Below are 23,672 nucleotides of genomic sequence, written 5' to 3'. Positions count from 1 at the left end.
AACAAATAGTTTCTCATAAACAGTAGTACACATGTTGTTTTATGACATTGGTTAACAACCCCACAACACATCAACCCTCTAACTTCTCAACCTTTTTTTTTTTTTTGGGTGAAAATACACATAGCCAAAGATAGACCATTTCAAAAATTTCTACATGCACTGTTCAGTGACATTGACTACACTCTTCCAATTGTGCTGTTATTCTCAATTAAGGTGAAGGCCTACAGAACAAAATAGTTTCTCATTTAACAGTTACTACAAATGTTGCCCTATGACAATGGTTAACAATCTCACAACACATCAACAATATCCTTACTCAACCTTGGGTTCCCTATCACCAGCTTCCTTGTCCCCTTCTGCCTTCTGGCCCTTGTCACTGGACTCCTGTACCTCGTTAGTCTCATATGGTTTTACGGTGCTGTCCACTCCCAGGCTGAACAGTGAACCTTGGAGGTAACTTTACCACTGAGCTAAAAGGGTGTCTGGGGGCCATACTCTCGGGGCTTCTCCAGTCTCCTTTAGGCCAGTAAATCTGGTCTTTTTTTGTGTGAGTTAGAATTATGCTCTACATCCTTCTCCAGCTCTGTCCAGAACCCTCTGTTGTGATCCTGGTCAGAGCAGTCAGTGGTGGTAGCCGGACACCATCTAGCTGTACTGGAGTCAGTCCAGTGGAGGCCTTGGTAGCTGTGGACAATTAGACCTTCGGACTGATCTTTTCCTTGTATCCTGTTCTCTTCATTCTCCCTTGCTCCCGAAGGGATGAGACCAGTGGAGTATCTTAGATGGCCGCTCACAGGCTCAAAAAGTAAATTTTAAAAATTCTCACAAAAATATACAATTTTTCATAAAGGCATGTGTTTTGTACTTTTTTCTATCTTTATAATCCTTACTGTTCCTTTCACAATGATGGTACTCCATAAATATTTATGGAATTGAATAGGACTTTCTTTGCAGATAACTGTTTTCTGGTTTTCAGATTTTTGAAATGTTACTAATAAATATACATTTTCATAAACAAACAAAAAAATGTAATGGGCACTAATATCTCTTCCAGTTGGTTGACCAGATAGCTGTCTTCCAAATTTTTGACCTAGATGACGAAGTGCTTTCAGCATTGTAACTGTTTGTTGAAGCATCTCAACTGGTAACCTTTAGTAAATTTTAACTTCAATAATTCCTCCCTTGCCTTAGACAGGCATTACTTGGTTACTGATGCTTTCTTTTTCACAAAGAAAAAAGATTTTTACAGTTGTAAAATTGAGTATCTTTTTCCTATTCTCAGAGATATAATCTTAAATCATGCTTTGTTAGCTCTTACTAGGAACACTTTAATGATTTCATTTTTTTCCTTCCTTGATTTCTCAAGTTTTAAACTCTCTTCTCTACTCCAAATGCAACTGTTGAACATAGTTAACACATTTAGATATAATTCTTTTCAAATACATTAAGTGACTTATTCAAACAAAATTTTCTTGCCTTCCCATATCCCAGGTTCTTTGCTATTCTAATACTTTTCTCAGACATGCATAGGTTTTTCTCTGAGTGTTGTATGACCTTGGGTAGTCAATTTACTTCACATTATTTTAACTCATAAAACAGTCACAATGTCACTTATCCTACCTGAAAGTTTGCTGTGAGGATCCAACAGGAGAAAGAGTGGGAAAGTCCTTTGACATATCTAAAACTCTGTTATAGGGCAGGCCATATAAATATGATAGTTTGATGTCAGCCTCATCCTTCACAGTTGCCATCAGCATTCTCCATGGATTGGTACCTCGAATGGCCACCCTTTCAAATAATGACTCGAAATGACTATTCTCAACTTAAAATCTTCAGCAAACATAGAGACTTTTTCAACTGATATCATCAAAACATAGCTTTATTTTTATTCCAACTTAATATGAACAAAATACTTTCAATAAAAGAAACTGGAATGGTAATTATCAAATTGATAGTTAAAATAAGAATTAAGGGCTTAATTACCTTTCTTCCAATATGGATTCCTGGAGTATCCGCTTCCACAATAAATCCAGTAAAGGCTTTACTAGCAGGAGTCTTAGGATTTGGATCAGAACGGGCCAATAAAAAATACCTAATATGCACACATATAAGATGATGATAATGATATCAGCAGATACATATGGTGATTGCTCTCAGTTAATCCACCTAACAATCCCATTTATTATTACCCCCATTTTACAGATGAGAAAATAAAGAATCAGAGAGGTTTAAAAACTTGCCCCAATGGTGCCTGGTGACCGCCCTGACAGGGAACACAACAGAGAGTCCCTGATGGAGCAGGAGAAAAGTAGGGTGCAGAACTCAAATTCTAGTAAAAATACCAGACTTAATGGTTTGACTGAGACTGAAGGGACCCCAAAAGACATGCCCCACGGACTCTTTGTTAGCCAAAATTAAAACCATTCCCGAAGCCAACTCTTCAGACAAAGATTAGACTGGACTATGAGATATAAAATGATGCAGGGAGTTAGGGAACCCAAACACAAGAGGGAGAGTACTGAGGTGAGAGAGAGTAGTTGATGTTAGAGATGATGGAGTGGTACAGCAGCTTGGAAAAGTTAGACATCTGGGACAACTTTAACCTCTGCCTCATAGGAACCAGCTTTGTGCTAATCCTTATAAAATAAATCAGTTGTTTACGAGGAAACCCTGAATATAAAGTAATGAAGAAGCAATATACAGAGATGTTGTAAATAACATACCAATTAGCTTTCCCACCATTGGTTATCCACATCTTTTGACCATTAATAACATATTCATTTCCTTTCTTTTCTGCTTTGGTCTTTAAACCAGCTACATCAGAGCCTGCTCCAGGTTCTGACACACAGTAGGCCTTGAAAATATGGAAACAAGGGAAAATATTAAATGCCAGTTATTAAATTATGAATGTTTGAAACAAGGATTTTATTATTTAAACCAGTATTTTAAAGATTTTAAATTACCTAAAAATAAACTAATCTTACAGAACCAAATAAACTGCTTAAATTTGATACATTTAAAATATAAAATTAGGTGTAGGATGCCAATAAACAATATCAAAAATTAAAATGTTAGATATGCTCAACCAAGTTAATTAAATTCAAATTCACATGTACTCATTCATTCAAGCATTTACTGAGTATCTACTATGTACCTGTTATAAACCAGAAGATGGAGCAACCAGAGATGAAAGATCTCCTGTCCTTAATATTTTCACAATGTAACAATGAACACAAGTACAATATTATGCATCTAGTGTGAAAGGCATACATACAGAAGGGGCTTGAGAAACCAGTTTAGCTTCAAGGTATCAGGAAAAGCTTCCCAGAGGAAATGATGCTTAAATTAAGTCTCAAAAACAAAAAGAATCCTTTGGAGAGAGGAGGAGGAAGGGGAAGGAATGTGTATTCCAGGCAGAAGTAATTAGCATATGCAATGATACCAACAGAAGAGGCAGAGTTTCCTGACATGTGAACTCTGTGCATATAAGGAAATGGTAGAAAATGAGTTTAGAAAACAGATGACAAAGTACCCTTTATATCGCAATAACCTGTTGCCGTCGAGTCGATTCCAACTCAGTGATCCTATAGGACAGAGTAGAACTGTCCCATAGAGTTTCCAAGGAGCAGATGGTGAATTCGAACTGCTGACCTTTTGGTTAGCAGTCATAGCCCTTAACCACTGCGCCACCAGGGCTCCTTACATCATATTAAGAAGTTAAAATTTATCTGTTAGAAACAGGAGAGCCTGTTAAACAAGAGTGACAAGATGCAAGAGTAACGGATTAAAGGGGGTGGGGGAAGGTGCAAGTGTTAGGTCGTGTTAGTTCCAGTTTATAAGTGGCAGGTACTTTGAATAAAATGCCTAAAATAAAGTTCCTTGCCTTCAAGATGCTTATAATTCAAAGGAGAGAGAAACCTTAACAATTAACTTTAATTCAAAGTAGTAAAGGTATATAGGCACATTAGAAATGACTACTTGTGAGGAGGTGGAGGCGATGGGTGGTAAAGCAGGTGGGAAGAAGAGTAAGAAGCGAAACTTACTGGAAGAGATAATGTCTTGAAGGACAAATAAAAGTAAGGCAGGCAGACTGAAGGAACAGAGGAATGAAACAGCAGTTGTACTGGCAAAACTAACAGCAGTTCAACATTGGGTTGCTATGAGTCAGAATCGACTCAACAGCAACAGGTTTTGGTTAAAAGAGATGCAGTTCTAAAAAGTGAGGAAAAAACAGTTTGGTTTGGGACATGTTTAGTTTAGCCAAGAAGAAACGTTTAATAGACATGTGCATATACAAGTGTAAAGTTCAGGGGAGAAGTCAGGGCTGATATCAAAGAGTTAAAAGGCTACTCAAATGAATACACCAGTCATAACATCAGATGGAGAAGCTGACTTGGTAAAGAGTAAGCTTTGTATCATTAACAATGCAAATACTATAAGCTGAATTAATAAATGTACAGTATCTAAAATAAGCGTGGTGATGGTGCCATCCTACTTTGTACTGAATACATCATGCAAGAGTACCATATTTAGAATATTTTTGGGTCAGTGATTATTAAGTGATGGGATTTTACTATGTCATATGAAGAAAATATGACAAAATTGGGGAAAAGATAAGATCCACATAGTAGCTATATTAAAATATCTGAAGGGCTTATAGCCAAGGGAGAGAATTAGACTTCACAGAAAAAAACTACACTGAAATCATTCTAACATTTATTGAATGCTTATTATATGGTATGAGATGGTGAAGTTGTAAAAAGAAATGGTACGATCCTGTCCCTCAGGAGCATGTAGCTATCTAACGGTCAGAGGTGCTCCCAAATGTGAAGGTGGTGACACCAAGGCATTTGAGGTATAAAAAAACAAGCTCAGAGTGTCTTTCGTCAGGGATGCTTTAGAGGAAATTCAGGTGTCACATAAGTTAATTGAACTAGACTACTCTCCTTACTGGAGACTCAATAACAGAGATTCATTACAGAATAAAGTATTATACAAATGATAAACGAACTCTCCAGAAAAGACCTTTTTAAAATTTTGTTTTAACCATATTTGGAAATTTTTCCCCTAAAATGTGCTATTAGACATTGTCTGCTTATAATAGGCAAAGTTTTTAGAGGTTATGAAGTGTATAGACCTGTTTGTTTCTATAAAAAATGGCTTGTTACTGCTGGTTCTTCATATCTTATTTGTTTCTTAGTGATGAAAGTTCATTTTTTTAACCGTCTTTGGGCAGAAATCTTCCTTTTTTGTTTCTCTTGCACCTGTTCACTTCTTTATCACACTGTATGGTATTACATAGCATTATATACAGTATTATTGTCATTTGTTGTGTTTCTCTCTTATGCTGTATCAGAGCTTTTTGAGGATCGGAATGGTACTTATCCCACTTGGTATGCCTAGTGTCTAATAATAAGTGTTTAATAAAATTATAAATATCCCACACACTTCCCATCCTTATTATTCTAACTAGTTTGACTTACAACATCTAAATGTTGCTATGCAAACTAGAAAGTCAAGCAAATCAAATCCGTAACCTTATTTTATGCATAACCCTATGTCAATGCCCTGGTGGCACAGTGGTTAAGGGCTCAGGCCGCTAACCAAAAGGTCTGCAGTTAGAATCCACCAGCTGCTCCTTGGAAACCCTACCGGGCAGTTCTACTCTGTCCTATGGGGCCACTATGAGTCAGAATCGACTCGACGGCAACAGGTTTGTTTTTTTTTTAGAAAATGCTTTTCTAAGTTTTCTATACTATGTATTTTTATAATTAGAAATTTTAAAAAATAAAATTAAATCCAGTACAATTTTTAAAAAGACTTAATGGGATTAAATCATTATCAATTAACTTAGATATAATTAAAATATCTATTGAGTATTTTCATTTTCACTCTTAGCATCCCTAGTGCTACTGCAGACCAGTACAGGGGAGAAAGTAGAGTTAAACACTTTCTTAATTCAGAAGTTATGAAAACTTATTAGACAGGGAGTACACTATATGCATCTTTACATATACTGAAAGTATTAGCAAACAAACCTACCAAAGAAGTGTTTAAAATATTTGAACTATTTTTAAAGACTCTCAAGTATTTTAGAAATATCTATTTATAACTAATATGATAATTACAAATAAACTTATCAATTCATTAAGCTAGGTTCTCCTAACCACATCTATGCTTCAATTTATCAACCCATTTCTAGTTAATATATATGTTCCAAAAACCAAGCCAAACCTTTTACTGTCAATTCTGACTCATGGTGACCCCATGTGTTACAAAGTAGAACTGCTCCATAGGGTTTTCTTGGCTATAATCTTTATGGAATCAGATTGCCAGGGCTTTCTTCTGCAGTGCTGCTCGGTAGGTTTGAACCACCAAACTTCAGGTTAGCAGCCAAGCACAAACTGCTTGTACCACCCAGGGACCTACTACATATGTTACAGGACAAGAATCTAGATGTTTCACATAACTCTTAAGACAACATTGAGAATGTTAACTTAAACTCTCATTTGTTGAAAAAAATTACCAATTACCTAGGAAATGTGTACAAATGTCCTTATTAAGGAGTATGCCCAAAATTTAGGCATTTGAGATTAATAAAAAAAATTTATTTTAAAATATTACTTTCTACCCTTTCAATTAGCTGAAACTAGTAATAATTCACTCTATTTCAGTATCACAAGCACACTCCAGATTGAAATCTGTTAAGAATAAAAAACAAGCAGGTAAAAATCCTTACGTAAAGAATACTTCATAATAGAACCTCCGTGTATGTATTATTTATATGCACATATATATGTGTGTATATGTATATTTATACATATGTGTATATTTGTATGTGTATATGTGTATATGTGTATATGTATGTATATGTGTATATTTATACACACATATATATGTCTTTTGAAAAAATTCTATTAAAAACTTTGTTGACTAGCTCTCAGGAAATCAAATAAAATCTATAACTACTCTCTCCAAGTCACTCAGTCACTCAGGGAAAAAGTTGCTATCTCTTCAGTCACATATTCAGCATTAATCTCTTAAAGTTCAAAAGATTCCTAGTTCAAATACCTACTGTCCTTCACTCATAATCTGAGATCCATCCAGGTTTTGAACTGCAGACGGCTCCATTAAGCAGCTCTCTCTCTCCTAGAAATAAGCGCGGCACTTTTTTTGCATCCTAGAAATATCATTGTACCTAAATATGTTCCTTCTTTCACAAAGTCCTTAGCATTATACTTTTTTCTCTCATTTTGTCCACACTAAAGACTTATACATTAATTTTTAACTCACTCTTCAGTTGCTAAAATTCATGTTAATCTGTTACGGCTCAATATATACATACAGATTAAAAAGGAGAAACAGTACTCTTGTTCTCATCTTTAAATGTGAAATAAAGCAGCAGTTGCACATACTCACACACAAAAGTGGCTCCTCAATCATCCTCCCCAAATACTTCTTTTGTTGGTCATCATTTCCAGCAATAATAAGAGGCATTTGCTACCACAGAATATTGACATTAAAGAAAAAGCAAGGTATTTTAATAGATATGTAAGTTCAGAAATGCTAAAATTCAACACAAAAGAAGAAATATTTTCCCTCCAAGAAGTCCAAAGAACTGGCCTTTACTCTACCCCTAAATTACAGAGCTATAGCATGAGGACTCAAATCTGTTAATCTAAGTATATTCATAAAATTGATGAATTTTATTTAGGCCTTGTTGGTAATATAGTATGTAAAAATCTACTATAGTAAAATGTACTAATAAAGAATTAAATTTAGGACGAGTGACTTGGTATGTATCATCAGGCCTCCTAAAAATTGCTAAATAAATTTCAGCATTGCCACCAGTGGCAACAAGCCATCCCTATCTTTTTCCTGAATGCTGGCTCTAGGCCTTGCCTGAATCCAGAATCCCCACTGCCACAGCACCCAAAGTGTATAGTGTCTCCTCAAGGACAGACAGGACTCCAAGTACTAGAGACAACAAGGCCAGAATGACCAAGCCTTGGAATCAGAACTCCAGGCTTCACTGCAGAATCCTACGCTCCTTTTTAAAGAAAACTGTGTTCCACCTACTAATACGTTTACTACCAATTTATTTAGCACTAGGAAAAATAAAGTATATGAACATTCAACATAATTGATTCAATAAATCAAGACGATACTTAAAAGATACAAGAAGACAAAAACTCACTGAGTTACTACTCAGGATAAGTTAATCCTTTGGTAATAAGGCAAATATAAAAATTTCCAAGGCAAAAATTGTATCAAATATTGCAGATAATAATACAATGCAGAGGAAGCTTGTATAAACAAGGCTGAGTAGGGAAAAAAGAAAAATTTTATTACTCCTTGGAATTAATTATTTTCTATAAAGATCTCTAACTTTAAAATGTAAGCCTATGAGGAAAAAAAAGTTCCATAGTGAGATTTTTACTTTATAGATAAACTTTCATAAACACCCACATCTATGTACTCCCTTCCATACTAACCTAGCAGTAACTGTCTCATCAACAGCTAAGTTACACATTTTCTACGTGACTTACCCCCAAAGTATTTCCTTCAAGAGCAGTCTGAATCCCTGTACATCCATATGCCAATTCTTCAGAAATTAAACAAGAATCCAAAATTTCAAGTCCAAGGCCTCCTATAGTATCAATATATTTTAAGAAAGAGCCCATTATAATATATAGTGCATCTCTATGGAAATAAAGGTGAGCTATTTTGATTACCTCTAATATCCAATCCAATAAAAGCAAATTTACAAGAACAGTATCTATAACACTAGAAACTACAAAAAAGTGTTTTGGCTGGCACAGTGACAAATTATGTTTCTCTAACCTAAATTTTAAATATCTAAAAAATCCTCTTTACTATTTATAATTTGTAACCATATTCCTGTTTCAACTTGATTTTATAAAAATTTGATTCAACCCTGCTAAAACTTTGACCTTCGGACTTGAGGAAGTGGCAATCTCACAGGAAAAAATAAAAGGTAGGACTGAAATGTAACAAGCTGACCAACTATAGAAAGAATTTACCAAGGTTACGGATCAAGTTAAGGTTGGAGCCAGTTATAAAAAAGAAAAAAATACCTCTAAGTATGAGTACAGAGCTTCTAAAAGCAGGTAAATACTGAAGTCTGAACAGGGAGACAAATGTAGAAAGCCATTTAATGGCAACAAATATTTGAAAGACTGAGTAGAGTTTCACGATTCATCTTGTTCATTTGTATTCTAGAATTAAAAATGTGAGAAAGCTTACCACAACTCTCTGGAATGTGTGAATTCATCAAACCAAGTTCCCAGGCTCTTTTAATCACGGGGAGAGGGTACTAAATGAAAAAAGAGAAAAAAAAAGCCAGTTACATTGTATTTAAATCTAGGTAGTTTGATTATATGATCTTGTAAAACTTGCAAAAGATTTTTCTCCTTAAAATGTATATGCCTACCTCACCAGTTTTATCATATTCTGGAGCAACAGGGATTATTTCCTCTCTGGCAAATTTACGAGCAGTAGCTTGAAATTCTTTCTGCTGTTCACTGAGTTCTAAGGGAAAGTTATTTAGAAAACATTAAAATAGGACAATTAGTTAAGGAAAAAAGTCTTGAGATCAGTATGTGGAAATTTATAACAGGACTTTAACCCTTGATTATGTAACCAGAAAGTCAAAGACTATGCATTATACGACTTATCAAGATTTCACTGTATAATATACATGAATCTATGTCAAAACAAATGTCAAAGGAGGTAGGTAAGATTTCTAGTTTTTACAAATAAGTAATATATATATAAACCTGTAGGGCTCAAGTGAGTTTTTCTTTTCCAATTGGTGAGATAAAAAGATAATTTTTTTTCCTTATTACTACTTACTAAGAAGATTTATCAAATATTTACTAGTACTCAAGTAGAACTAACATATAAGACACACCCCTGAACTAGGGAGATGAAACATATTCAGGTACCAAAAGCAATAAAACATGTTTGAAAACATATACCAATAACATAATTTAAATTTTACTCCGCCTTTAAATTCAGATAATTTCAGTCTATAAATTAGCATGAGGCAACTGGTAAAAGTGGCTGAGGAAAAGTTCCTCAGAAAGCAGTAACATAAAATTGAGCTGTAATGCTTATAGGAGCCCTGGTGGCACAGTAGTTAAAGTACTCGGCTGCTAACCGAAGTCGGTAGTGTGAACCCACAAACCACTCTGTGGGAGACAGATGTGGCAGTCTGCTTTCGTAAAGATTTCCAGCCTTGGAAACCCTATAGGGCAGTTCTACCCTGTCCTATAAGGGCGCTATGCATCAGGATAGACTTGACAGCAATGGGTTTGGTTTTTGTGTAATGCTTGTAAATGGTATCCAAACAATTCAATTACATAAAATACGGGGTTGTGTTATTATAAAATTAATGAAAAAAATACAATGGCTAGACTGAGGACAGGAGCTGATCATTGGGTTTTAATGTGGTTGCATCCAACATTAGAGGATAGGTAAAATTTAAAAGAAGTATAGGCTATTACAAGCAAGAAGAATAAGAGCAATAGCACAGAAGTAAGAATGAGTAAGGTAAGTTTAAGGCTATCATAATCATTTGCACGGGAATGTGAGAAATAAAATGTAAAAGCATTAAAAATTTGGTGCTGAATTGAATGGCCAAGACCAAATATCTCATTTTATAGATAAGAAAACTAAAGCCCAGAATGAAGAAATGATGGCCCCATAGTCTTATAATGGATTACCAGAAGGAGGCTTAGAGTTTCAGTCAAGGTTCTCTATATCCCAACCTCACTTCTATGGCTGGGGCCAGTACAACATCACTGTTGTGCGTGGTTAAAACATAGGGAAAGCAGGGATCTATTATGTATTATTTATTGAGAAACTAGATCGATCCAGTCACTATGGGACTTCACATACATAACTTAATCTTCAAAGAAATGCTGTGTTACAGATATTATCATAGATTGAATTGTGTCCCCTAAACATACCTGTCAACTTGGCTAGGCCGTGATTCCCACCATTTTGTCATCTGATGTGATTTTCCTATGTGTTGTAAATCCTACCTCTATGATATTAATGAGGCAGGATTAGAGGCAGTTATGTTAATGAGTCAGTACTCAATCTACAAGATTAGGTTGTGTTTTAAGTCAACCTGTTTTGAGATATAAAAGACTTTATTCCACCAAGAAAGTAGTGGCAGGAGAAGAGCGCATCCTTTGGACCTGGCGTCCCTGCACTGAGAAACTCCTAGTCCAGGGGAAGACTGATGACTAGGACCTTACTCCAATGCTGACAGAGAGAGAAAGCCTTCCCCTGTAGCTGATGCCCTGAATTTGGACTTCTAGCCTCCTAGACTGTGAGAGAATAAATTTCTCTTTGTTAAAGCCAACCACTTGTATTTGTTATAGTAGCACTAGATAACTAAGACAGATATTATCCTCATTTTATAGATAAGGAACTGGATGCAACTGGCTTTGGGTATTATTTCTATTCTTTTATTTGAACTTCACAATCTCCCTACTAAACATTTGTATCTATCTCATCTTTTGTCACTCAGCAAACCGCCACCTGTATCTCCTGCTATTTCCTACTACTGAGTATGAATCTGTATGTGACTAGCTGAAACTAGATAGCAGTCACATCAAACCAGTGCTAATATTAATAGGAAGTAACAAGAGCCACTGCCCCAAACTGCTGTTCTCACAGTGCTTGAAATTTTTCATTTAATTCTGTTAAAAAATGTTATAAAAGAAGCTAACTGTCTTAAAAAATAAACTAAAAAACAAATACCATAACCCTAGAGAGCTCTGAGACTGTCATTTGTACCTGACTATAAGTTAATTACCCCGGCTGTCTTTTAACTATTTTCTGAAATCAACTAAACTGAGAAAATGGGCTTTTAATTAGAGGAAAGGTAATAATTTAAAAGCAAGAGGCACTTTAGTTGGTAAAAAGATGCCAAAGATAGGGATGATTATTTAAAATATTTTGCCTGGGGCCTTCATTGCATAGAGGAAAGGGGAAGGAAAATCTTACTCCTTTTCTTTGCGACATCACATGGCTCCCCAGGACTGAGAACTCCATCTAGTAGTACTTCAAATATATTGAGGCCGAAACAGGCTTTACCCTACTACCAAGTACCCAGAATTGTATGGCTAGGAAGTGTTTAACAAGTATTTGTTGAATTCAAATGTCTATCCATTTATAGCTGTAAGTTTGTCATTTATTTTGGACTACATACTCAGGAAAAAGGGAAGAATATATGTATGTCTGCTGCTACCACAGATTTATGAGTAGGAAGAAAACACTATCAGGAAGAATGCACAGGATTAACTGTGAGCAGTCTGTGGATGGTGATGGCTCCTACTCATTGACAGACATCAAGTCTGTTTACCAGATATATTCTAGACAAATATATATAGATACAGCTGCATATGTATAACAAATATAAGTTTAAAATCAAAGGATAGAACACAACATATACCAAAACTAAATCCTAATCCTGGTTCACGTCGTACAGCAGATTTTGTATGTTGTGATCTCCAGTCAAAACGAGAAATACTTCTCAGAACCTGTAAAGAACAATTTTCTTAAAATAAATTTGATAAATATCAATCAAATAAAATACATCAATTTGTTTGACTATACTAAAGAATATAGTTTTTAAAATAACCATTACTTAAAAGCCTTCAACTGTAATTTGATTTCTATACTAAATAAGCCAACTAACAGAGGAACTATAAAAAAACTATAAAAAAAATAAAAAAGCAGCTAAAATAAAATAAAACTAATCAGTGGTAACTGCACTATTGAAGTGGAGGGTTTCCAGGACAAAAAAGTCAGAGACAGCAGAATTATGACCACTATCCTGGAAATAAGCCTCTAGGACACTTGATGATTGGGGATCTGGGGCATACTGTGTTTAAGAGCTGACTAGTCCATCAATTTTGATACCCTGTCTCTGTGGGCCCTCAGATGGGCCTCTGGGAATCTTCTCCTTGGAGGATCCCATTTCTAAGATACCTAATTAACATAAAACTATTTTCTATATTTTCTGCTGTTGTCTATATAAATATTCTTAGAATGTTTTAAGCCAGGGACTGTGGTAGCCAGCAGTTTTTGTAAATAAAATATTATTGGAATATCAAAAAAAAAAAACCAAACCTGTTGCTTTTGAGTGGAATCCAACTCATGGTGACCCCATGTGTTACAGAGTAGAACTGCTCCATAGGGTTTTCTTGGCTGTAATATTTATGGAAACAGATTGCCGGGACTTTCTTCCACGGTGCTGCTGGGTGGGCTCAAACCATCAGTCTTTAGCTTAGTAGTAGAGCGCAAACTGTTCATGACACCCAGGGGACCCACTGGAATACAGCAACACTACACTGTCTATGGTTACTTTCACAGCAGAGTTGAGTAGTTGCCACAGAGACCATATGGCCCACAGAGCCAAAAATTTTTCCTGTCTGGTCCTTTGCAAAAAAAAGTTTGCCAGCCCTGTTCTAAACTACTAATATACTACTTGTCATGTCATGCTTAAATATCTTTAATATACTCATATTTCTTCAACAGGATATATATAAAAACAATGTAATTAGACATACACATGTGTCACCTTTGTAATCCATTCCTATGTTTAGGACAGTTTTAATGAGCACAACAGTAACCTTTGCATTTACTGAAGTTACCAAACTGAAAACCACAATGGTGTCCCTAGAAAAAGTTTGAGACAGCCAAAATTACACAATTTAAACTTCAAGGATTTTGATGGAACTGTCACTAGCCAATTCCGATAAGCTAGATACTAAAAGAAAACAACTAGCTACTAAACGAAAACAGAAGTTGAACAATAACTAAAAGATCAAGAACTGAACTTGTTTTTCAGAACCTGTAAAAAGAAACTTTCCACTTTGTAGATGACAATTCCAACTTACAGAGTCACCTACATTTCAACTGACTATAATTAGATTGTCAAATCATCTTCTAATTTAAATAGTCCTTTCAAAATAATACATCCCACTACAATTTTGAAAAAAAAATTAGAGTATAGATTCACATTTTCTTTGCAATTTTCATTACTTATTTTGGAAGTAAACGTGGTTTTTCTGGTTCTCATTGTCTAGTTCTTCACACTCCAAGCCTATTTTTGTTTAGTCACATTCCATGTATTAATTCACTGAATACCCAGGACAACCATAGGATTGAAGTATTATTTCCATTCCTATTTTGGATAAAGAAACTGAGACTCAGAAAGTTCAAATAAAATTACTTAAGGTCACACTGCTATGAAGTCTGAACCTAGGATTCTAACTCTAACATTTTTCACCAAGAGCCAGTGCTATCAACCACCTTGCTACACTGCTCTTTCAATTTAGTATCCTACCTGGTCATCAGGCCTTATAAAGCAAAGGGGGGGGGGGCACTAAAATCAGACCAAAAAAATTCACTCTATTATAAAAGTGTACTTAAACACTATTGCATAAAAATCAGAACTCACAAAACAGGTAAAATGGTCTGCTGGGAGACTTTAAATAGGAAATTATTTAGTGGCTTTAAAATAATTTATAAAAACTCCGTTTACACAAATTACACACGATTTCTCAGGAACACATTTACCCTGTTAAAGTACAAAGGTGACTACAGTCAGGGAGCAATGCACTTCAACCAGCTGACTACGTGATAATGTTTGCCATTTAAACAAATAAAGACAAGTGGGTTAGTAGAAATAGCACAGAAATAATCGTTGAATTTGAGTCTAGGCCCCACAACTATCTTTGTGACTTCAAACAGGTTACAACGTCTGGTAGTTTTATACACTGAAATATGGGGCTAACCTCACTGAGTTGTGATGATTAAAATGAGATAATGTTTTGAAAACACAGTACCATCCAAATATTGGTTTTATTACTTTGGGCTCTCTGTCCAGAACAAAGGAATTGCAATTCTCCATAAGACAACAATTTTAATCAAGCTTACTCTGTAATAGCAGCCTCACTATTAAACATTTTTTGCATATTCTTTAGAAGTATAAGCGTCTTAGTTTTATGGGAGTGTCAAAGAAGAAATGAAGGGGTATGAGTTTTATGGATCAGATTTTTATCTTTCCTTGGAGAGATTGAGAAATCTCAGCTGCCCTTTTTTCTGGTGTCAGGTATTGATCATGGATGTGTTATCTCCAATCTCCAATCAAAAGGAAGGAATGATATAGAAAATAATACTGGAATCATTTATTCCCTCTCCTTGAACATAGAGAATGTGTCCCAGCTGGAGCTGGGCCCACAAGGGCTCACAGGGACACATCATCTGGGCCCTGAAGTATAAAGACAATAGCTAAGATAATCTTGGAAAATATCTTTTAGGGAACCTTTCGCAAAAACCATTCCAACAGAGCACAAAATACTTTCTACTTTTATCTTTTTCTACTAGCATTTAGTGAACAGAAAATTTGTTGGACCAATGAAGACCCTCCTGACTGTCATTACTGAAATCTGTACCAATGATTGTTAAGAAAGGCAATTCAAAATGTAGGGTCACAGTTTCTAGCCAATCTGTGAAAAGGTGAAGCTTTCAATGGTTTTGCCCATTTTGTAATATTAATATATACTGATGGCTCTGTAATATTTCTTGGACTTGGGCAGACATGGCTGTGGCAGCAGGCTTGTCCGTTTTCCCACTCTTGCCTATTCTGTAATATTCTTTGGACTCAGGCAGACACGGCTGTGGCAGCATGCTTATCCATTTTCCCATTCTTGCCTATTCTGTAATATTCTTTGGACTTGGACAGACATGGGTCTAGCAGCATGCCTGTCCGTCTTCCCACTTTTGTCTATATTTCCTTGGACTCAGGCAGACATGGCTCTGGCAGCCTGGTTGTCCGTTTCTCACTTTGCCTTTTTGAATATATGCTGAATAAAACTTTCTTCTTGCTTTAAAAAAATTTTTTTTTTAAACTCCAATTTCTGCCTTCAGAGTCCATTAACTTGTACAGCAATGAAAATAACTGGACAACAATCCATTAAAATTATTCTAAATTCTAAAACTGCAGCTTTTTTGATCAAGGACATAACTTTTCCTAACTCAATTTTAAGTAACATTTAAATTGCAGTCTTGAGTGAATGTATCAGTATACCAACACATGCATCTAGTGACTGAGCTATTTAGAATCTGTAAGACATAAACCAGTGTAGATAAGTTTCAAGGACAGTTCTGCGGTACTTTTTTTCCCCTTATACAACGTGAGAGCATCCTCCTCCATGTTACACAATCAAAAGCGTATTAAACATATTAATCATCCTAAAGGCCAAATTTCACAGGCACCCAAGACGATCTGAATGCTACACTTTCTAGTATACATCAATCGCATAATGACATCTACTTTATGATTTCCTTCCTATGCTGGGGATAAAGAGCGGGTACGGAGAAGGTTTTCTCAGAGATACTAAGTCAGTAGAGCAAAACCAGAGCAGTGGTTCTGAGACCCCGCCCAATTCGGAGACAGGTTTACTTCTGGAAGAGTGCAGGATTCCTGGGTAAAGTATCTAGAAGGTTCCCGGGCCAGAGGGGGAAAAAAAAAAGGATATTCTGAAGAAAGGACACCGCCTATATATAGGTCGGCTGCCGGGAGAATACAGGAAAGTGAAAACATGGGATATATTTTGTTCAGTGCTGAGGAGGGGGTGGGTGTGAAAGCGAGGCAGGGTCTGGAATCCCGACCGGCGGCCGGGAGTAGGGTAAGGAGGACCTAGGGGCTCGGACGCAGGCTCCTTCCTCACCACTCTTTCCTGCCCCTTTATTTTCCGCCCAGGGCCCGGCTCCCCAAACACGGCAACATCCATTCCCCAGCCCCACCGCAGCCCTGGTCTCCTCACCCTAAACATCGCTGCCATGTTGGCTCCCGCTCCAGCTACTCTAAAGTCAACTCACTGAGGACACCTGAGAAACTGTTGGGCTCCGTCGGCTTATGCGCGCGGAAACCACTCGGCTCCGCCCACAGGGGAAGGACACGGACGGGGTCCGCGGTCCGACGCCCGTCGGGACTCTTGGGGCGGAAATGCCGAAGCAGGGAACAGCACGAAAGAAGGGGCGGGGAAGGCATGCTGGTTGACGCTCACGCGCACTGTCCGCGCGACGCTGCGAGGGGTCTCGCAGAGCTCTAGGGATTCTGACTGGTCCCGAGAGGCGGCCCTGGAAATTGGGAGGGGTCTCGCAGCGCTCTAGGGATCTGACTGGTCCCAGACGGCCCTGGAAAAGGCTTCGCTACCCTTTGGTCCTTAGAGTTCTAACGGTGTGCCCACTCTGTGGGAAGCTGAGTCTGATAGCGCGAGGAGGGACCCGGAAGGGAGGGCTGCCGGCGGGGCGCGGGGGAAGGGGCGAGCCGGGAGGTGCCGAGGGGTGAATTGGGCGGCGCGCGGGGCCGGACGGGAATCGGGGTGGGAGGGCAGTGCGGGGACCTCGGTAGCAGCTGTAGGAGGTCGGGCGGTAGAGCTTTCTCCTGGCTACCCTCATTGCCCTTTACCGTGCTAACTTGTCAAGCCCAAATGTTTCCACTTTAAGGATTCAAAGTAGACTTTATTCCCAAGTGCTGGTCCTAAAGCCAGAGTATATTCTGTGCTCCGGAATATTTAAACGAGAATTTAATTACTTAGGTAAACTCGGCCTTTCTGAATATTTTAAGGGCGAGTTATTACTGTCCTCGTGTGTAAATCCGGAGAGTGCCCTTGGAAATCGGGGTGCAAAATAAGCCTATCTAAAGCTCTTGGCTCATCAAATGAATGTTGGAAGTAAATGTTTGCCCGGAAAATCCTGCTTAAAATTACCTTCTGTTCAAATTAGACACTGAATTCTAAGATGATTGTTGTGATGTTGTAAAGTTGGTGGGGGGAGGTGTTTTTCAAAAGCTGTGCAGGTTTGGATGCCTGTTTGTAAAAGCTAAGAAAAGCCTGGATAGGAGGCAAGAGTGTAAATGTTTCCCATATTTCCCAGGACTCTTCATTTTCTTTGCTACCATCCTAGTTTAGTTTCTCACCTCTTCCCTAAATCTTGCTACTAACTTGCTTAAAGAGTCCCTTGGGTGATGTAAACAGGTAAGGTGCTTGGCAGCTAACCAAAAGGTTGGAGGTTCTAGTGCATCCAAAGGCACCTTGGAAGAAAGGCCTGGTGATCTTTCTGAAAAATCAGCCATTAAAAATCCTATGGAAACCCTTCAAACTTGAAACTGAAATCACTCCTGGAGATCACGTGATAGCCATACAATGGACAGACTTATAAAATAATAACACCAGTGAGGAATGTACCAGAACAATCAACTATATGAAGCCTAAGGGGCAGCTTTTCCCAAAGCAAAGTTCAGGAGGAAGGTAGGGGCAGGAAAGCTGGGCAAATGGACACTGGGAACCCAGGTAGGAATGGAGGAGAGCGCTGACACATTCAGGGGTTTACAACCGATGTCATGAAACAAGCTGTGTATAATCGTTGATTAGGAAAAGAATTTGCACTGTAAACTTTTACCTAAACAACAATAAAATGCAGTGCAATGGATTGCTTTTGTGTGGCCTTTTGCACCATGATCTTGTAACTCCCACCCAGGTGATTGGGCTGGATTGTGCAGATAGGATAATAGTGGCCCACCAAAGGGACTGGACTCTTAAAGATGGGTAGGATTTGGCTAAGCATGTCTTCATTTTTTTCCGATTTCTTATTCTGAATATTTTTAAACACAGAAAATATGAACAAAAAGTACAATAATCACCCATATTCTCACTTACATTAAAAAATTATTAATATTTTTCCATATTTGTTTTATTTGTGTGTGCAAAATATACATGTATGTTTTGTTGTTTGTTTCGTTTTTGGCAGAAGCATTTGAAAGTAAATTGTAGACTTTAAGACACTTCAACATACATCTCCTATAAGGTCATTGTCCTACATAACCATAATACTTCTACCACACTTGAGAAAATGAACAATTACTCTAATATTTAATATCCAATCAATACTTAGATTCCCCCACTTGTCCCGGAAATGCCTATTGTGTGTAGTTTGTTTGTTTTAATCTTTAATCTTATGTTAATTTCTTAATCTAAATCAGTTCCTTCACCTTTACTTTTTTTTTTAAACAGTAATTTTTTTTAGACTGGACGGCAATGGGCTTGTTTTTTTGGTTTTATATAGCCCACAACTGAGCTGGGTTGTTAACAGAAGGCCATCGCTTTTCAGGGGAATTACTTATCAAAGAGATTACTTTTCAGGTAGTGAATTGAATGTAGCTGATGGAGCAATTCCAAAGGAAGAAACTAGAGTCTTGAACTGAAAAGACCAGTTTATACTACGGGACAACTGTATATTTGGTTATAGCAATGAGGAGTCATGAACTGGAACCACAGAAGTCTCATGAAATTCAAGTTAAAACTCTTGAGATCAAGGTCAGAAGTGGTTGAGTTAATGGGATAGCAAAATCATAATGCAGCAACACTTGGTCAAGTTCTAGGATTAGCGAAGGCAAGTTTAGTCTAAGAACAGGAAGGAGAGTGAGACAGGCACCATGGCAAATTGCCTTGACAAGGTTTTAACTGACTTATTGTCAAAATAGAAAACCCAAAAACCAAACCCGTTGCCGTAGAGTTGATTCTGACTCATAGCTACCCTATAGGGCAGAGTAGAACTGCCCCATAGGGTTTCTAAGGAGCTGCTGGTGGATTCAAACTGCTGACCTTCTGGTTAGCAGCCAACTCTTAACCACTGCACAAGATTTATTCATTTGCTTATGAATGTAATACGTGCTTACTATTTAAAAATCCAACAAATAAAGCCAAGTATAAAGTAGAAAATAAGAAATTCTATAATCCATCCAGGAATAATGTTAATATTTTGCTATAGCTTTCAGACTTTGTTCTGTGCATGCAATAATACACGCATATATTCATAGTATTTTTCTTTACGAAGTGGAATCTTATTACATGTATAATTTTGCATCTGCCTTTTAAAAATGTAATAGATCATGAGTATTTTTCCATATGAATGTATGATTATGTCATCATTTTTAATGTTTCCATAATCTATATATGAAACAGCATAATTTAATTTTCCAATTTCATATTGTTGGATATGGAGATTAATGTTTTTACTTTCCTGATCAGGGATGTAATAACCATCTTTGAACTTGCATCACTATATACTTGTCCAATTATTTCCTTGGTACATGTTATGGATTGAAGTGTGCCTCCAAAAAAATTCTTATGAAGTTCTAATCCTTGTATCTATAAATGTGACCTTGTTTGGAAATAAAGATTTTTCTTATGTTGATGATGTCATACTGGAGTACGTTGGTCCTAACCTAATCTCTTCTGAGTGGTGTCATAAAAGTGGGAAAAAAAATAGATACAGAGAGACCCCCACACAGAAAGAGACCATGTGAGGAACACTTGTGGCTACCTTTAAGGAGGGATCCTCCCCTAGTGCCAATGCACTGATGAACTTCTAGCCTTCCAGACTGTGAGACAATAAATTTCTGTCCAGGAGAATAGGGCCATCCAAAGTCAAGACAGCGGGGTCGCCATCCCAGTGGGCCTGAGAAATGTATCTGCTGCCCAAGGCTTTAGGGCCCTGACCCAGACTCTGGACGGTGAGGCCAATGCCCAGATGTGGCTGGAGAACAGAGCATTATTTTCAAGCCTTGAAGTCTAATGGAATTTGCCCGTTGGGGTTTTGGACTTGCTTGGTAACCGTGACTCCTTTTTTTTTTTCCTCTCCATTTTCTCCCTATGGAATGGCAATGTCTATCTTATTCCATTCCCACTATTGTACTTTGGAAGCAGATAACTTGCATTGTAGGTTTCACAGGTCCAAGGATGGAGAGGAATTTTGCCCCAGGATGGAAAACACCCAGAGTCTCATCCATACTTGATTTAGATGATTCAGAAGATGAGATTTTGGAATCTGTATTGTGCCTGCATATATTGTATCGGGGTATAACCCAAATTAAAACCAGCACCAAAAACTCTTTCTGGACAGCAACAAATCCTATGCAACCATACCCTCCTGGGAATTAATTTAAAAATTCATTATCAATGATAATTCAACATAAGTTCACTCCAACAGGAAAATGGAGCTCCATATTTCATATCCGAATTTTCAATTTTCTTAGGTACATTTGCCTAATAAAGATTCTTGGGCTCTGGTTAATTTGGGGTTCTTTGTTCAAGGCAATAAAATTTTATAATGTTTTGTCATTTTCTTGCTAATTGATTTGGACTAATTTTGTTAAAATTCTTCTTGGCTATGGTTTTGAAGCTATTGCGAATAATATTTTCCTTTCTATTATGTTTTGTAATTTGTTATTAGTTTGTAGAAAAGGTATTCATTTTTGTATGTTGAAACATTCTGTAGTGCCTTGCATGTAGTAAGTGGTCAGTAACTATTTAATATTATTCCTATGTAGACAATGACAGTTATCTTTTTCTTTCCAATTGTAAATGTCATTTTTTTTTCTTGTCACATTATATAATCTACAATTTCCAGTACAAAACAATAACAATACAAACAGTCTCATCTTGTTTCTGGCTTAAGTGGAAATATTTCAGCATTATTTGGTACTTGCTAATTGACTTTTTGAATCCTAGATCCTTGTGACTTTTCTATTTTCCTGGATTAAGTTTGTGCATGGGCTTTGGAGTCAGTTATACCTGTATGGACATCCTCTAGCTACCTTCTCATTTTATTGCTCCTCTTTACAGCATAACCCCTCAAAATAATTATATATATTTCATGTCTCCCATTCTTGTCTTCCCATTGTCTCTTAAACCCTCCCCGTTCAGGTTATGCCTCCACCACTCCACAAAAGCAGCTCTTGATAAGATGTGGTTCCCATTTTGATAAATCTAGTGGTCAATTCTTAGTCCTCATCTGCCTTGACTTAGAAGCAGCATTTGATATAGTTGCTCACTTCCTCCTTTTAGAATCATTTTCTTCACTGGATTTCCAGGATAACCCCCTTTCTTTGATTTTCTCATACTCCACTGGTCTTTCTGCCTCAGTCTCCTTTGCTAGTTCCTTCTAATCTCCTGAATCTGTAAATATTGATGGACTCCAGGGCTCAGCTCTTAGAACTCTTCTTTTTTTAATCAGTATTCACTTTCTTCGCCATCTTATTCAGTTTTATCACTTGAAATACAATAAAGCCTTGGGATAAAGAACACTTCAATAACTTGAATCTACATACTACCTGATTGATATTGACTTTGGTTCTTTACTCATTCAATACCTATTATCAAATGTGCAGAAGACAAAAACCAAACCAACTGCCATCGAGGTGATTCCGACTCATGGCAACCCCAGATGTTTCAGTACAGAACTGTGCTCCATAGGGTTTTTCAATTACTGTGATCTTTTGGAAGTAGATTGCCAGACCTTTCTTCCAAGGTGCTTGTAGGTGGATTTCAACCGCCAACCTTTCAGTTAGTAGCCAAGTGCTTAACCATTTGCACCATTCAGAGACTACATTGTATATGAGCTATCTAAATGTCTTATCTTGAAGGGGTGGAGGATGGAGAGAAGAGTAAGGCCAGGTAGACAAACAGCAGATAATCCTTTTGGAGAAGCTGGGATGCAGAGGGTGTGTCCCCAAAATCCAAATGCAAATTCCCAGATAGGGCTACTGAAATGAGTACCAACTAACTGGGAGATTCCTGGGATCATTGGTGCTTTCTGAAAATCCAAGCCAGCCAGGAGCCAGAATATAACTTCATATTTAAGCCGAAATTGAGAACTGCCACCAGGTGGCACCAAACCGTATCTAGGCCTGAATGAATTTAAATGGCACAAAAAAACAACCAAACCCATTGCAGTGGAGTGGATTCCAATTCATCGCAACCCTGTAGGACAGAGTAGAACTGCCCCGTGGCGTTTCCAAGGAGAGGCTAGTAGAGTCAAACTGCTGACCTTTTGGTTAGCAGCTGAATTCTTAAGGACTGTGCCAGCAGGGCTGGACCCCCAGAATTCCTGGTTAACTGTCTAGCCTCAACTATGTCATTTCATTGTAAATATCTTTCCAACTCAATCACTGGTACCCTAACGTCAACAATTTTTTGAGCCTACTAGGATTTGCAATCTACTACCCTGTCATCTTTGCACTGTCCATCACCCTTTCATGGCTTCACTTCCCCTCCTTGCATTTCAGCTTTATGTAGTGAAGGCCACCTTTTGGTCCATGATTTCAGCTGCCAGCCAAACAAACTGTTAGAGTTCTTTTTTAATCCCTGGAGCTGAAATATTAAATGTAGAGTCTCTGCTTAATGGGCCCATATCAAAAAATTCAGCCTGATCCAACTTTATGCTCCTTCTACCATTATTCCACACACTTAATATCCAGTCCCACACATATTCTCCAGATCTCTAAGTCAGAAAAATTATGTAGTTCTTTTGAAGTGTAGTGTACCTCCTCATGGGTCACACTTTCTACCTCGGCTTTCAAGGCCTACTGGGTACTGAATGTAGTTATAGGTCTAGAAGCAAGGAGAGGTGGTAGGAGTGTCTTGAGGAGAACAGCAGTGTCTGCAAGGTGACTACCTCAGGGAAGACCATTGCAAGTTCCTCAGGCAAGGCAGGGTTAACCTCCCCAGAAGAGTGAAAGGGATGCTTCTATTAGCAAAGAAGACTAAGCAGAATTTAAG

At 37.5% G+C, this 23,672-nt stretch overlaps 1 protein-coding gene across 1 annotated transcript in view; it reads right to left on the bottom strand.

Moving 5' to 3' along the window:
• The window catches only part of ACADM (acyl-CoA dehydrogenase medium chain), a 58,245-nt gene extending 41,242 nt beyond the window's left edge, over window positions 1-17,003 (bottom strand). Inside the window, exons 1-8 of the mRNA XM_004369067.2 lie at window positions 16,875-17,003; window positions 12,491-12,578; window positions 9,455-9,552; window positions 9,268-9,337; window positions 8,550-8,650; window positions 7,420-7,500; window positions 2,724-2,854; window positions 1,984-2,092 (exon numbers count right to left, since the gene is read on the bottom strand). Of these exons, the coding sequence (XP_004369124.2) occupies window positions 1,984-2,092; window positions 2,724-2,854; window positions 7,420-7,500; window positions 8,550-8,650; window positions 9,268-9,337; window positions 9,455-9,552; window positions 12,491-12,578; window positions 16,875-16,892 (696 nt within the window). The 5' untranslated portion in view covers window positions 16,893-17,003. The remainder of the gene's footprint in view (window positions 1-1,983; window positions 2,093-2,723; window positions 2,855-7,419; window positions 7,501-8,549; window positions 8,651-9,267; window positions 9,338-9,454; window positions 9,553-12,490; window positions 12,579-16,874) is intronic.
• Window positions 17,004-23,672: the final 6,669 nt, after the last annotated feature.

The sequence above is a fragment of the Trichechus manatus genome, unplaced genomic scaffold (genome assembly GCF_000243295.1).
Source record: "Trichechus manatus latirostris isolate Lorelei unplaced genomic scaffold, TriManLat1.0 scaffold00003, whole genome shotgun sequence".
Lineage (NCBI taxonomy): Eukaryota > Metazoa > Chordata > Mammalia > Sirenia > Trichechidae > Trichechus > Trichechus manatus.
This window is presented reverse-complemented; position numbering and strand designations above follow the sequence as displayed.